The sequence below is a fragment of the Salminus brasiliensis genome, chromosome 6 (genome assembly GCF_030463535.1).
Source record: "Salminus brasiliensis chromosome 6, fSalBra1.hap2, whole genome shotgun sequence".
In the NCBI taxonomy this organism is placed as follows: Eukaryota; Metazoa; Chordata; class Actinopteri; order Characiformes; family Bryconidae; genus Salminus; species Salminus brasiliensis.
The window spans coordinates 37603228-37619168 of record NC_132883.1 but is presented as its reverse complement, the minus strand read 5'-3'; the positions used below and the strand labels follow the sequence as shown (position 1 = coordinate 37619168).

Below are 15941 nucleotides of genomic sequence, written 5' to 3'. Positions count from 1 at the left end.
GGTTGGAGCTGACAGCTCCAACAGCAGAAGACCATATCGGGTTCTACTTCTGTCAGCCAAGAACAGAAAGCTGAGGCTGCAGTTAGCACAGGCTCACCAAAACTGGTCCCCTGAATATCTGAAGAATCTTGATTTCCACTGAAGTACACAGATGATAGGGTCAGAATTCGGCAGGCATGGTGTATGTTTTCTTGATTTACTTTGGAAAAAGCCACAGCCTATTTGAGCACTATTGCTGACCATGTGCATCCCTTCTTGGCCACAATGGCTGCTTCCAGCATGTTAATGCACCATGTCAACCCAAAGCAAAAGGCATCCCCAACTGGTTTCATGGAAATGACCATGAGTTCAATGTTCTTCAGGGGCCTTTCTGGTCACTGCACCAGAATCCAAAAGATCACATTTGGGATGTGGTAGACTGGGAGATTCGGAGCATCATTGAAGCATCATTGTTTTCATGGAACAGAATTTCAAAGAAATGGTTGCAATCTCTTGTGGAACCCATGCTTCAAAGTACTTCTGTTTTGAGAGCAAAGGGAGGCCCTACCCAGCATTAGTATAGTCTTCCTAATAAAGGGCTCAGGCAGGGTGGAAAATAAAAACAACAAGGTGTGTTTATTCAGGCAGAAGTACATTTGTCTTGCTGAGCAAGATGCTGAAAAATATCTAAGTTAGGAGGAAGTTGCCTGAGGAAAACTCTCAGGTGTTCATCTCTGTCGAATATGGAAACACACACTCACACAGTGCAGTTTCAGTGTGATCGACAGCAGGCCTTGCAGGTCAAGGAATACTGCATAACTACAAGGCCACCGCATATTCGCCGAAAGGCACTGACCTCCAAGCGAACAAGCTACAAAAGCTTGGCAGAAACGTCAAATATTGCACTTGAGTTTTTCGGAATGAACTGGGTCTCTTTAATGAGGCATATTCCATATTTTTCATGTATTTTACTTCCCTCTCCTGGATGTTCACTTTTGCTTGTGAGGTTGTTTGTTAGTACCGTTCTACACGACCATTCCCCAACCTCTTATGATCCCTTCATATTAAACAGCCTGAAGTTTGTCCTCACTTCACCACAATAACAACCTGTCACTAGATGTTGGAACAATGCTGTGTGGATTTGATTGTATTCGGCCACAAGAGCACTGATGTTGGTTTATTAGTTCTGGATCACAAATGCAACTCATGGATGGAGCCCAATCATTCCAGAGAATGCAGTTCCACTGCTTTGCAGCCCAATACTGGGAGAGGCAGTCTTTGTACCCCTCTAGCCAATGCTTGGCACAGAGCATAATGACCATAGGCTGCTGTAGAGCATCCCGTTCTATTGTGAATGCTTTTCTAGGAAGACTATACAAATAATAATCTCCGGAAATGGCACAGTTGAAAGCGTTAGAGGCAGTGCCAGAATACTCTTGGACAAAAAGTGTATATGTAAATTACTTCTGTTCTGATTAGCTGGCCAGTAATGTCACTCATTCCAGAGGCAGGTTTATCGTTTCCAGAAGATGGCTTGTGGCAGTGTGTGGTTTGAGATTCAAAAAAACAAACAACCTGCATTGGGGTTGAGGTGTACCTGAATCTGATGAGGAGGTGATGATTTAATGTTTAATGAGTTTTAAAAAGCAATGTTGTCATTTTTAAGATGTCCAAAAAAGGCTGCTGCTCCTAAACAGCTCTAGGGTTCTGAGGGTAATAAAATAAAATGAACAAAATGTCTATCAAAAATCCCTATTTATTATGAGGACATCAGGAAAGCTAAGCTATGAAATTAAGAGGTGAAAACATATAAAACAAAACTCCTTATAATGGTAGCAAAACTAAATTCTGAATTATCTATTATGATTGTATCATAAAAAGAAAGAAGAAAAAAAATACTTTGCTAAAAAATTAGCAGCTAAGTAAAAAAAAGGCCTATAAATATATTTATGTTTTACCTTTTTATAATTTACACAAAAAAGTATACACTGAAGATTCAGTTTTTGGTATGAATACACGTACCATGACACCCCCAGTAGCTACACTGTGCGCGGTAAGCTATAGACGAACCTTTGGAAGTGGTGGATATAGATTGCTGAACGTAATGTGGGGTGAAATCCACCTGAAAACCTCAATTTGTAAATCATTGGCATGTAAAGTTTAGATTTGCGTGTGGAAATAGTGGATTTAGGAGTTGACTTCACTGGTCAATGCTTTACTGTTTGTCAAGTGAATGTAAAACAGAACTACATCAACCTCCATTTCCCCCCCTCAGCTTACCAATTAAAGAAGAGAGCACCGAAAGATGCTGGTTCAAAGGTTTGAGACACGCTCCACCACTCTCAGGTGTTTCATTAAACCTTAAGCTGATTCAGAGCGAGTGAGGCAATGTCAGACATGATCCAGGTTATTGCACAAACCCTGCAGGGCAGGCAGCAGCGGTAGTGCTGAGAGATGCGGCCGTTATTCTTACTGGTGGTGAATCACGGCTGCTCTGTGAAGAATTTGCTGGCCCTGGACGTGGCTCCTCCAGGCACAGTAGGTTCTCCTCGGAGGTAGTGCATCACTGGCCTTAACAAGTCTTCTTCTTAACGCAACAACGCGGCCTTGAGTGAAACTGTCTGAGCCCAGCCTTGCCAGCTGTCTCCTCTCATAGAAATCTTTCCACTGAAACAAAGGATGGTAAATAGGGTTTGTTAGAAAACAGTGGCCTTTGGATGTATTTATTCCACAGCTTATGTAGAAGGTAATGAAGCCCACTCACATTTTGAGTTGCTTACATTCTGTAATGTGTTGTGAAGGGAAGCTGTGGTCATAGCGTATCAGTAGTAGTATCAGTGAGTTAGTCAATGTTTGTAACTATTGATGTGGCAGCCGTTGTGCCATTGACCTTACTTGAATGCTGCAGGCATAGACTTCTAGAGCTGGTATTAACATGATATTAATAAAAATCCATCCACAATTTAATAAACCATACTGTTATGGTACAGCAAACGATATATATATATATGTGTGTGTGTGTGTGTGTGTGTCTGTGTTAGAAGTCTTGCCCAAGGACTCCTATTGGTTTAGTGCAGCATAGACTCCCAGTGACCCAACCTGGGGTCTCTCACACTCACTGGTAGCAGTGGTGTTATCAATTGCGCTTCACCAACCACACCAAATTTTCTTACACAGCAAATTTCACTGCCCTCACCTCTTCTTTTAGCTGCTTTGCTTGATGGTTAAGTTGTCGGCCACAGAAACATATTCACTCACATCAGAGGGCAATTTCGCAAAGCCAACTCACCACTGAAAACTAGCTTTTTCAGGCTCATCAGAATCATTCTGATTAAAGCGATATAACTTTTTTATGCCTTGCAGTGTTTTTAGGTAAGAATACATGATATTGATACACATTTAAGGTACTGAAGATCACTATTAGGAGCATTTAAAGACTAGAGGCTATGTACAAACCTGTACCATACAGCACACTACCTTGGGTTTCCTCCAATTTGTAGTGGTGTCCAACACATTGGCTCCGTATTTACATTTTTGGGGCACTACTGAGTATGTCGGTTATTTTTCTCTGAGTGTCCGAATCATAAAGTAGTATCCGAGCACGATTTTAAGAGGAACTACCACCTCCCAAAGTGCAATTGTAATTTATGTAAAGTATACCAAAATACATTGCAAGCTTCTTTGTTACAAACGCAACGGACAGTGAAACAAGCTGGAACTCATATAGCTAAGCAAGCAACCATATGCCATGAATTTCACATGTTTTTCTATGTAGTTCGTTAATGGGAGGCTTATGTTTCTAAGCAACATAATGGTTAAGGATTATTTCATGCGCGACCGGAACTGACGCAAGTAGCAAGGTAACAATGACTAAACTAAATAGATCCTCCCTAAATAGCGTAATGCAAATGAGGGAGTAGGGATCCATTTCAGTCACAGCCACCCTGCAGAATTTTCAGTGCACTATAACAATCTCACAATGCACCACAATAAGTAGTGCCGAAAATTGAAGATTTGCATGCAGCTTCTCAGAAGAGAGACGACTGTCATCAATCATGTCAGAAATCATTCACCCTGTCGAATTCTGTTCCCTATAATAGTGCTCAAGATAGTGATCTGGATTTGTACATGTAGGGGAAATAGAATAGAATAGGGCACAGATTCGGACACAGCCACTTACTTGCTACAACACAACAGTGTATGCATGCCTCCTTTCACAATTCTAGACACTCTAATGTACCACATAATAACAAAGTGGTATCACTGGCGTGGGAGATTTCAAGGACAAATCATTCTCGAAAATATAGGCCTATGCACCCCCCCGCCCCAACAGTCATCCCACAAATGACCAAAATGAGCCTCCTAGGTTGAGAACCACTGTTTTAAAACGCCCCCTCAGAGCTATTTATCCTCACCCGGTGTAAAGCCTGTGCTAGCATTAGCGCACTCTGTGTCCTCTCTGCAGTGTCCGTCTGAGCACGCTGGAGCAGAACAGCCCGTTGGAGAGCAAGCAGAGCTTTGCTGAGAATCCTTCTCTGGTGATAAAGCCGGGCTTTAGTGAGAGAACTGAGTCCAGTGTACCATCTCCTAAAGCACCGCAACAGCAGATGGAAGCGGTACAGGGCCTGAAACCTGCGTGCATGTTAGGAAGACAACTTGACATAAGGAATTCAGGTGTAGGCTTTTATGAGATATGTTTGCCTAAATTGGCTAGAACATATAAATGATTCTTTGAGCGATGCTATAGAGGAATCACTTTGGGTTTCATAAAGAACCATGTTTTTATAGAGATGTGTGTGAGTGTGAAGATCCTTTTAATTTGTAAAGACTACCAGGACCAGCATGACCGAGTTGAACGACCAGCATGACCAAGCATAAGATATAGGAAATTCCCACTGCGGGACTTCCCACTATCTTATCTTATCTTAAGCATGACCAAAATCAAATGCAGTATACACTCTGCAGGTCAAGAGCTGGTTAACCAGCTAGCTTACCAGCATATAGTATGTTTTCACCTGGATAACCAGCTTTTCAACCACCTTGACCACCCATGACCAGCCTAGACCACATCCTAGCTGGTTGGATTTTTCAACCATGAAAGCTCATAGAACCATCTGAATGCCTTAAAGGGTTCTTCAACTTTATGAATGGTGCCCTTCAGTAAAGTGTTACCAAGGTATTCTAGAGTTTGAATGTAATTATTATCAATGAGCCAAGGCACAAGACTCAATGCGACTCACTAGTCTGGGTGATAAAGAGTGTGATTAGCTCAGGCATGCGTAAAAAAGTTACTTTAATGTTATGGGTTAAGCGGTTTTTGGACTCCATAGTCCCACTTTTAAGTAATTTAATTAATTTTATTTGAGTTTTTCTGTACATTTTCCACCCCTGTTAATAATTTCCATGACTCGTACCTTTTTTTCCACAGGAATCATATTTTAAAATCTTATACTGATGATAGTTTACTATGGGGTGCTACATAACACAGTGCTTTATAGATTCTGTGAGTACAAATATATAGATTATACAAATATATAGGTATAGTACAAATATATAGGTTGCCAATTAACTTAAAATATAGAAAAAAGCATCTAAATATACACTTTGGTTGTTTATTGTATTAAAATACACCCTGTGTGAGTTACTATTGTATAAAACATTCAAACTTTTATCTTAAAAAAGGGCTTCTTCAAGGTTTCTTGGGATTATTTCGCCCTTTTAAAACAGGGATCGACTACTGTTAGAAGTCAAAGAATCCTGCTATTCTGACTATACAGAAACCTTTTTGCTTAGAGCGTGTGTATTACAGAGAGGGCACTGAATATTTTATGGTAACTGAGTATTGTGGTTTAATGTTAATGGAAATTGGCACTCAGAATCAAATGCATTCATTCCCATGATTCCATAAGCGAAGTAACATAATTGTGTAAAAACCTGGTGGTCTTGTTTGGTGGATTTGGATTTCTCATTCTGCTTTGTTTAATGATGTCCATCTTTTATTATCTGCAGGGGTTTGAGTTGCAATTTAGGCGGCATGTGGAACATGATGCAAACATTTGCAATTCGTATTTGTCATTTTTCGTGACATTAGGCTACCTCTGCAATCCAGCTGGTGGGGTGGGTTAGTAACTAAGCAGATAAACTATATTGCTCAAAAAGTCTCTATAATTTCACTATGTGGGGAGTTACAGTGGTCTCTGAAGCCAACAATCAAAGCAAGGACAAACTGCGTTTAATCACTAACAGAAACCAAAAGAAAGGCCTCTAAAGAGAGGGCTAATTAAGCAGATACTACACTGGAAAAGTTTTTTTTCTTTTTTTTTTACCTTTCTGCTATCTCCTCATCAGTGGTGGAGAGGTAAATCTGAGGGGCTGCTGCATCAAGCTGCTCAAACAAGATAAAGACCTGGTAAGACTGCTGTATAGAGTTCTCTCAAATTACACCTCAGATTACTCCACAGGGAACTGACCCTGTAAGCCAACAAAAGACAAAGCATCAACCGACCTGATTCCCAGGTGTCAGAGGATCTTGTTTTGATGGCACACCTTTGGGACATGGCTTTCCACTGCTTCCACCATGCCTGCTGCTTGCCTTGAATGTGTCACTTCTTGCAAAAGTTGTAGGACATGCTTGATCACAGTGAGAACTGTGCCAGTCCATCCACCAATGCACTGACCTCCTACCAGCCTGCCCTGTCTGATTTCCATCTGACCTTCTGGGAGAATCCACCTGCCTTGGATCTTTCCTAGAGTGGCTCTTCTTTTTGAACGCTCGCTTGCCCCCTGGGTCCATCTGACTCACATTCTGTTTTATCTTAAGTCTTTCAAGATGAGACACCCGGTGTGCCATGCTAGTTTTGCTGGCTTGTCCATTTAAGGTCGATCTCTGGGCTTCTACAAGCCTTTCGGCATGTAACTCCTTATCCCAACTCGGCTTAGATGAACACATGGGCACTGGAAGCCCACCTGCGAAAGACTTCACGCCACCCTCATACTCGCCCTGTGACAGAGCGTAGGGGATGTTGCCAGACTGGACCAATTTGTGAGAGTTAGTGAGCTGCAGCTCACGTTCGCGTTGTGCATGCATGAAACTGCCCAGGGGATGAGAATTATGCTGTGACCTTCTGATGGAAAGAGATATTCTGGGAGAGTAGAGTAGCAAGGCAGACACTGCAAACTCAGAAGCTTGAGGTTTGGCAGCAGATGCCACCTCTTCGCTGCCGAGGGCTAAAATCGAGCGGTGAAAGCTGGCGGACACCCACGAGGATTCAAGGAGATTCTGAAATGTGGAAAGGCTTTCAGCTTGCTTTTGAGATGCAAATGGTTCCTTTCCTTGTGTCTTGTCAGTGTCAGTATTGTACATGTCCATAGAGGCTGGTCTGTCCACCATGGTAATAGGCACTGTGGACAATAATGAGCAACCACAGTCAGGCTTTATGCAACCGTGTCCAATTCTGTCTGCTGTCTGATGTGGAGGATCCAATGCTACATGGTAACAGGACAACACCAGGTCCTCAGCTTTTAGCTCTTCAATGGACATAGTTATAACATCTTACACCTTTCAGGACAGAATGAAATTGATTGTGCTGCTCAGTGTATTGAGAGTTACCCAGTGTCAGGTCAAGATCAACATTAAAATGCTTCGGGCAGCTTGAAGACATGGTCATTGAAGTGGCCTTTCAGAGCAGGCAGGACTCATCCATGTTCTCCTCATTGCTCCTGAGGGGTTACTCCATTGTCCAGCATGTCCCAGGAAGATGAATATCTCTCTCCTTCAGCTGCCTTCGTGGCACAGATATCTTATTTGCAAAGTTCCATGATCTAGAAGAAATGACCACATCATTAATGAGAGCTAACAGCAGGGATTTACAGGCTCAAACAGTGCCAGACCAGCTAGCACTGATTTACATGATATGCTAATTGTTGACTTAATAAATATTTAAAAGCACTTACCCTTCAGAAACATCTAAATACATCAGCTGGACATGTGAGTCTTCCGGAAAAGAAACTGTATCAATTTAAGTCACAGGCCATGGCAAACCTAGACACATGGAGAGGCTTAAGAAGCTTATCCAGATTACAGTACTACTGCTCCTGTGGGAGGGGCCACAAACAGCCTTCACTGAAGAGACTGGCATCCCAAAGGAAAAAATGTCTTTCTTGGGCTTCACCTTTGAGTCTTAGGAGAAATAAGGCAGATCTTAATGTTGCATTAATGAAGGATCACTGATCAACTCTGCTCTTTCTCCTAATCCCCCTTAGGAAGAAAGAGGAGATTCATACAGGCATTTAATTGTAGATGCAACAAAATAGAACATATGGAGGAAAATAAGTAGATCTTGCCCTTTTCATATGTACATATTATTCAGTTAAGTGGCAAGGCATGCACTTTTATTTTTTTGTCTTTAGGAGCTACATTTCAGATTAATGAGAAAAACAAGGACTTAACCATGGCTAAAAGCAGTATGTGATTCAAAGGAGCTTTAATTTACAATATTTATTCATCTGAGATCATCAGAACACGTCTAGACAGGTAAATCCAGATTTTAGACTCACAATAAACTTAACGTCTGACAAAAAATATGTTTAAGAACTTTTCACGAAGTAAAAGACCGAAGTACCACTACTAACGCATGCTAAACTGAATAAGGATACTGTTACTAGCTTAGGAAGGGTCTGAAAAAGCATCAAAAAGCTCAGTTTGTGGCTTGTTACAAATATAGTATAGTGCTAAGGTTAGGGATCAGCCTTTATTTATGAAATGTACAGTCTAAATGGCCATTAATTTTATTTTTTGTTTAAGCATCAGAAAAACAAGCAGAAAAACATGCCCAACTTCAAAATTCACACATTTTGTTTCTTCTCAACATGCAAATAATCCTATATTCATTTAACGATGTTACGGTCTGGACTCTAGGGTGGTCAGTCCACTGATCTGAGAGCAGCAGCAGCTTCAGCAATTTGATTTGTAGGGCTACATTCTCATTACACGCCTCATTAATCAATTCTGTTTTCTTGCTCAAATGGGATATTGGATATCATGATGGTTCAGAATTATATGTTTGCACGTCTCTCAGGAGAAAAGCTACAAATGAGGAGACCGGTCACTGGAAGAATCTTGCTCAGCTTGCTGGTTACTTGCTGAAAATAACTGCCCGGCGGCGTTGCAAATACGGCCACCAAGTGAACAGACTTTCCTATAAGGACTTTGGCCTCAGTCACCAACAGCACTAAGCTCATGCATACAGGCAAAATGATGTTGGAAATCAGGTGGTATGCAAATCTGATTTGAAAAGATTGGATTTGACATGTCCATACAGCCTCGAAAAAAATCAGATCTGTGTGACATTAAGGCACAGCTTAATGCTCTTCTTTTGTTGCGATTTCCTTTTTTCAGTAAGAACTTCTTAATCTTCCCCACATCTTTTCAGACCCACAGTGTGGAGTCTCACAATGGAATGATGGACAGAATCACCTGTGTGAGTCTCTCAAAAGCATAAAAAATAAGGTGCTGTTCATTGGATGGAGGCACTTTTCGTGTTCTACCAGGTCTCGAAAGGTTGTTGGGAGTCCCATTTTTGGAAACACCCATTTTCCCCTAGACGTCATCCTTTCCTATGCATGTGGATTTTCTTATCTCCTCAAAAACATCTGAATTTGATTAACTAAAATTAAATGAAGTAAATAAATGGTAAATGTAGGTCTCTGGTGTTTGTATAGTACTGTTCTGTAAAAACGTTTTAAAGCTTAGCTGTCTGTATGGCAGGTTAGCAGCTGACTCACAATACGAACTCACTGCCTGGATTGTATTATTCTTACCCTTATCGTTTTTCTCTCCCATAATGGGCAATACTGCTTCTCGCATGCCTGATTTTTAGAACAGTGAACCTAGACAGGTATTAGGTGCATAATGTGCCTGTGCAGTAACGTGCAGTTTGTGGGTTGATAAAAAAAAAAAGAGACAAACACAATCAACTTTATCTATTTATTACAATTAAATAAACAGTTATCTATTTACAAATTTATTTCTGATCTGAAATATAATGACTTTCAAGGATAAACCATTTTAATATTTAAAGTTCAAGTAAGAGACAGATGCAAATTATTATTTTCAGGGAAACTTCATTCTCATTCATTTTCACCTAACTGTAGCTTCTCAGGTAAACCAGGCGATGAGGCTGGAACTTCTCTCGGCACAATGGACACTCCGTCTGCAAAAAAAAGAAAAAAAAGAAGAAGAAAAAAACATGAGCTCTCTTGTTTTGTGTGCTGTAAAGCCCTGCAAGCTCATGAATATGTATGGCCTATGTGGATACTTACAGAAAGGTTGTAAATGAAAACGGCAGTTTAATAATTCAGTACATGACCTCTGGGGTAAATACAGAGTACACGGGTAGACTGGATTTATTCACTGGGTAAAACGTGTTACCTTAGTGTTACACCACTCTGTGATACACTCCCAGCAGAAGAGATGGCCGCAGGGGGTCGTGGTGGGGTGCCTCCGCTCCTCTAAGCACAAGATACAGCGTGAGGCCCGAGAGGATGGTGACCTGACCGCCTGCGGACTGTGCAAAGAGAGGAAAAACGCCATGCGTAAGACATTTTGAAACATTCCTGCAACTGCTGGTCATGATGCAGCTGGTGGATTCATGATTTGAAGGACGTAGATAGTCGTGTGGGGGTTGTGGACTGATTTTTCCATGTGAAAGGCTTTGTGAATAACGACAACAGTTATTTCTGCAGTACTTGTCTGTGCTCTTTTCACTTTGTACTTTGAGACCAGTGGGTGATCAGGACTCTATGAGTCACCCAAACATCCAATAAAACACCAGTTATCTCTGTATTACATTACAGAATTGTTCTGTTGGAGAAAGCAATAGTTAAGTGAAGGGATGTTGTTGAGCAGCTAACTGAGGAAGTTACTGAACTGGAGCTCGAAGTCTAAGAAGTAGCTAACAAGTAACAGTGGTGCCTAAGACCACCAATTAGCACTGAGTAAACCATCCTAGCCACCCAGAGAAAATGGGGCCAATAATGTTCTTTAGGACCTGCAGACATGGTTGGCTGTGGCATCGTCAACAATTGAATTCAGTCACAGCACAGCATATTTTGCACTGCTTCTTCCTACAAATCTGACAATGAGAACTTAGTGTTATTCTGTTGGGAAATAATACTTCCTGCCAGGCTTGAGGCTTGAGTCTCTGAATAATACATTTTATTACTGCAACTGTTCGCCTGTTTTTTTAAAACCGGCCACTGCGAGTTGCTCAAATGTGATGTTATCAGCTGCATTTCTCATATGTCCATGTATTGTTGGTGGATTCCTCTTCTAAATACTTAACCATGAAGGAGAGAACAAGTGCATTTTGGGTTTTTTTCCCCCATGCATAGGACCCAAACAATTTGACAAAAACAACTTACGAAGAACCTTAAGATAAACACAAAGACGTTCATAAGAATGTTCTTAAATGTAATTCTCCAACAAATCTTTAAAAATTCTTAAATATTCTCTTCAGAAACAGAAGCAGATTATTTACATAATCTAAAGACACACCAAACATAGTCTTTTATACTGTATTTCACATCTTATCATAAGCAATGCAACCCATACCATTTTAAATTTCCCAGTATTTAGTTAAACATGTGCATCGGAGAGCAGAGTCAAACTAAGAGCTAGACGTTTTGTTTTGGAAAATATTAATTTCCAAAAGTAAGGATAACAAATATGAAAATTCCTAAGAAAAACTGATAGAAAATAAAAGCTTCTGGTACATCAGGCTCAGAGTTGTTAAGCAGTCTTTAACAGACATTCTTAACAATGTATACCATTCTATAATCTATAAAAATGCATGTTTCATGGCTTAAACCCTTATGTTTATGTCTGAATGTTGTCTGCCAGGTTTGAGGCAAGTGATTGATTACTAAGGAAGGCTTATTGGTGCTTTATGCCTTTCCTTCACCTGTTGCCTACATTAGCCTTGTATCGCCGCTGCAAAACTCATTACAGTTAATATTGAGTAAATTAGATTTTTAGCCAAAACCATTTCTTTAATATCTGATCTGGGTAAGTTTTCACCTTGAGGGAAGGTTCCTGTGCTGTTTCCACTCCTGCCTGGCCCGCTGTCTCTGTCTCAGGTTGTTAAATTGCAGTGTCAGTGTGACGGCCAGCTGCAGCAGCGAGACCGCTCCTAAAAGCCGGTAGCTATTACGGATAACTTTGTCGTCCCCCGCCATACCTTGTATTCTCAGCTGAAAAAAAGAGGCTGCGTTAGATTATGCATCACAAAACCATGGGAATGGGATTAGTGTACACTTTACCCTTTAACAGACTCAGAATATGAACTGTTATTAGAAGAAGCTGTAGCTGTGTAACAGTTTGACTGATCAGACTCTGTGTACACCTGGTCCTTTCATAACATATACCACAGAAAAAAAAAGTCTTACTTACATAGCTGATGCCTGTAGCCCTTTTGGCCAGATGATAAAAGGTGCCGCTTATGTAAAACAGGGCTACATGCACCCTGTGCAAGAGAGTGACCCCCTGCTGCACTGCAAAGACCACAGGCTTTAAAGATTTCCTCTGATTCTCATTCAGCATCCTAACAGCCCTGTGTATCCATGCCTTTACATAAGACATGGGGTTCCAGGTTAGTGTTATCTCTCGCTGAGCATTCTGAGAGTCCTGCTCCTCAACCTCCAACTCGTGCTCTAGACAGATGAGGATCTTGTCCAGGAGGTACGGTACGAAGGTGTGAAGAAGGATGAGGGACCCCCTGCGCAGACGGGAAGGAATCCTCTGCTTGGTGGGGTCAACTTGGACGATGTTGACATACTCTTCGCCTAATGTCTGATATCCTGTAGGGAAATCACCATAAGTGGGAAGGTGACATATAGACGCAATCAGAGACTGACTTGGACTAAGGTACACAGAGTTGACAGTTTATTAGGATCACATAAGCCTTCTATAGAAGTGCAATTTGTAAGGATAAAGTAACTGACTGTTTCTGCAGAAATCAGACTCCATCTACCTTGTCCATTAGTTTAAACCACAAAACCACTGCTGACCAGGTATTGTAGCAATGTGTAATATCAGAATCATAAAAACATCAGCAATTAAAATGCCAGTACACACTCCTATTGACAACCCTGTTAATTTGTCCCAGAACAAACCAAGCAGTTTTTACTTTTATGGTGGGCTCATGAATAATTTGATGAGCTCTGCACTGATTGGCTGGTTTGTGTCACCACAGGGTCTCACACAGAAGGCTTTAGAGTTTTGTTTTACTGAAGAGTGCCATCTGGTGAAGCCGTGATAATGAGGCCTGCTTCATGTAGCAAATTCATTGTCCGACACCTGGAGGTGATGCACATCCTGGGGAAAGACTGTCTCAGAAAAATATCTGCAAGTATCAAAAATGCCATATTCTCCCACAGTGGCCGTTGCGTTAAACCATGTGTCAAATCTGAATAAGTCTTAAAAGGCTTTCACTAGTGTGCTGGATTTATGTAAACTATGGGGCAGTTAATATAAAGGGTCAAGGGTGCTAGAATTGGCCTGTTTTATGTCTGTTATAGCTCTGAGGTTAACAGTCTGTCACTTCCATGAACCAAACTTTATGACTTGGAAAATACAGTTTTCCAATCTAGAGCAACTTTAGCATACATTTAGACTTCTCTGATATTTTAATATTGGATTTTTCATGAAATTCATTTATTTCCAGAGCAGCAGAGTGTTTAGGCAATGAGTACTACACTACAAAATCTGTATTAACTTGAGTGCATTTGTAACTTCTTCCTACTGCTTATAAACGTATCGTCATTAGCAGATACATATGTGAAAAATATTGCTATTGACCCACAGTTACCATATCTGTGCCAAATAAACCCTAATTATTTAGGGCAGACCATCAAACAATGCAAACTATCCAATTTCTGACCATGTGTTTGGCAGTGTATGCTGCACTGGTGCAGGTGCACTGGATACAGCAGTGTTGCTAGAGTTTTCTGCCCACTGTGTAAACTTACTGCCTACCCTCCTGGTACACCTTACTGATGTACACTTCAAACGTATCGCTCATCCTCATCCTGGCACAATTTGCAATGGTCATCCTCTAGCCTTGCAAAATGATTAGTGGAGTATTCAGAACCCACTAATGACTTATTATGATTAATGCTCCATAGTAATTAAATATACACAACCCCCCCCCCCCCCGCCCCGTTAAATTAACCTTTAACATGAACTAGTTTTAAAATGCGACCCCGATCACCACACCACCACCCCCTCCTGTCCAACTCAGCCCAACTTTTGGAGTTTGACAGAGGATGAGGTGGGGTGGTGTGGTGATCATCCAACATCCTGACCTCACTAACAGCAATGCTCCACAGTCTAGAAGACGGTCTGATCTGACCAGTAGAGACAGTGACTCCAACAAAAGCATCAACTCTTTTATACCTTTGATTTTGGACGAAACGATGAATGAGCAGGTGTCCCAATACTTTTGCCCCTATTGTGTAACAGTGTCTGACAAAATTCCCCAAGTAGGAGACAGGTGTACCTCATAAACTGGCAGGTCAGTGTGTAGATCAAGCCTTGTCCTACCTGAGAGAGTTGTTAGAGCGTAGTAGGTGAGGTCTGACAGCAATTCCAGTTCTTTCCTCCACTGCAGCCACCGTTTGGATCCTGAATGAACAGTGGAAACATCGAAGGTGTAACAAACCCATACACTCGTCCCAGCTCCCCACCATTCACACACATGTCCGTTATAAACAGTGAGCATCACGTACCTGCGACCGTCTGGAAAGCCTCGTTTGTATTATTCCTGAGGCTGCTTTGATAGTAATCGTCCTTTTGAGAGGACCTAATGAGCTGCGGCTGGTTTGCGGGTACAAGTGGCATTACGGAGGTTTAACAACCTAAGAGAGTGACCTTAGAGTGGACATTGGCCATAAGTGGCTGGTTTATGCGCGCGTGTGACTTTAAAGCTCGAGCCTGCCAACACGCGGCGACTTCGACGAAGAAAAAGCCACTCAGCTGAATATAAACTCTACACTTAACACACTCCAAACACCCTGTTCATGACTGTGTGTGAAGAGTAAACACACCACGCTTAGTCCTGTGGACCTAAAACCCCGAGTCCTCCTGCTGTCGCTTCCGCCTTAGTCACGTGTGTTGAAGAGCGCTCGCCATTGGTCGGCCGCCTGAAAACAGCGCTCCTTCAGAGCAGGTAGGAGGGAAACAGGGTTGCCAGGTTCACGAATTAACCTTTAACATAGAACTAGTTTGAAAATGCGACCACGATACATAATGTGATTATAAACAGTAGCAGATAACCATGAATAACCCATGAGTGTATATTGAGCTCGCTTTGAATAGGTGGTTGATGCTGTAACCAGTGAAACAGTTTAATTTATAAACGTAAAAATGATGCGTACCTGGCAACCCTGCAGGGAGCGTGGACTTGGATCAGTTTACACAGGGACTTTCTGGCTTTGTTTTCTCACTGTTTTCTCTACAAAATCGTTTTGCCTTTTATTTATTTTATTTGCAATATAATTATTTATGCAAATTCTCAAGTTTAATATGTTTTTTTTATTACTTATTTATTTTAATATATACGCTTTAAATATAATCCACTAGTTAAAATATACCCATATTTAAAAGTGTACTTCAGATTATTAGGTTTTATAAAATGGTCGGGTTATATTCTGTGCTTATCCATAAAGTTGTGCTGTTGTTTGCATTCAAGCTTACATGAGTTGAGTCCCTGCAGTTTCACTTATTTATCTTTATTATTATTTATTTATTCTAACACTTTTTCTTCACTCTCTCTCTTTTCTCTCAGTGCACAATAGGTTACATCACTTTCCCCCGAGTCCATGGGTGGCCTCAAATCCTATCCTGCAGAACCTGTTTCTTTGTTCCTTTGGTGCTCCAACATCAAGCAATGCTATTAAAGTCTAAC

The 15941-nt window shown here is 41.2% G+C and overlaps 1 protein-coding gene across 1 annotated transcript; it reads right to left on the bottom strand.

The window, feature by feature from the left end:
• Positions 1-9950: 9950 nt before the first annotated feature.
• pex10 (peroxisomal biogenesis factor 10) lies at positions 9951-15122 on the bottom strand. Its single transcript, XM_072681048.1, has 6 exons — positions 14764-15122; positions 14579-14659; positions 12428-12834; positions 12056-12228; positions 10409-10544; positions 9951-10190 (listed from the first exon to the last, which is right to left on the bottom strand). The coding sequence occupies exons 1-6, from the start codon at positions 14873-14875 to the stop codon at positions 10122-10124; spliced, it is 978 nt and encodes a 325-aa protein (XP_072537149.1). The 5' UTR covers positions 14876-15122; the 3' UTR covers positions 9951-10121.
• Positions 15123-15941: the final 819 nt, after the last annotated feature.

What these genes read in the sequence shown, in the direction of transcription:
- pex10 (XM_072681048.1), bottom strand. Translation starts at nt 14,875, where the DNA reads ATGCCACTTGTACCCGCAAACCAGCCGCAGCTCATTAGGTCCTCTCAA. An exon ending in GGCTTTCCAGACGGTCGCAG is followed by an intron (nt 14,660 to 14,763) that starts GTACGTGATGCT and finishes CTGTTCATTCAG; the next exon opens with GATCCAAACGGTGGCTGCAG. An exon ending in CAGAGTGGTGTAACACTAAG is followed by an intron (nt 10,191 to 10,408) that starts GTAACACGTTTT and finishes TTTTTTTTGCAG; the next exon opens with ACGGAGTGTCCATTGTGCCG.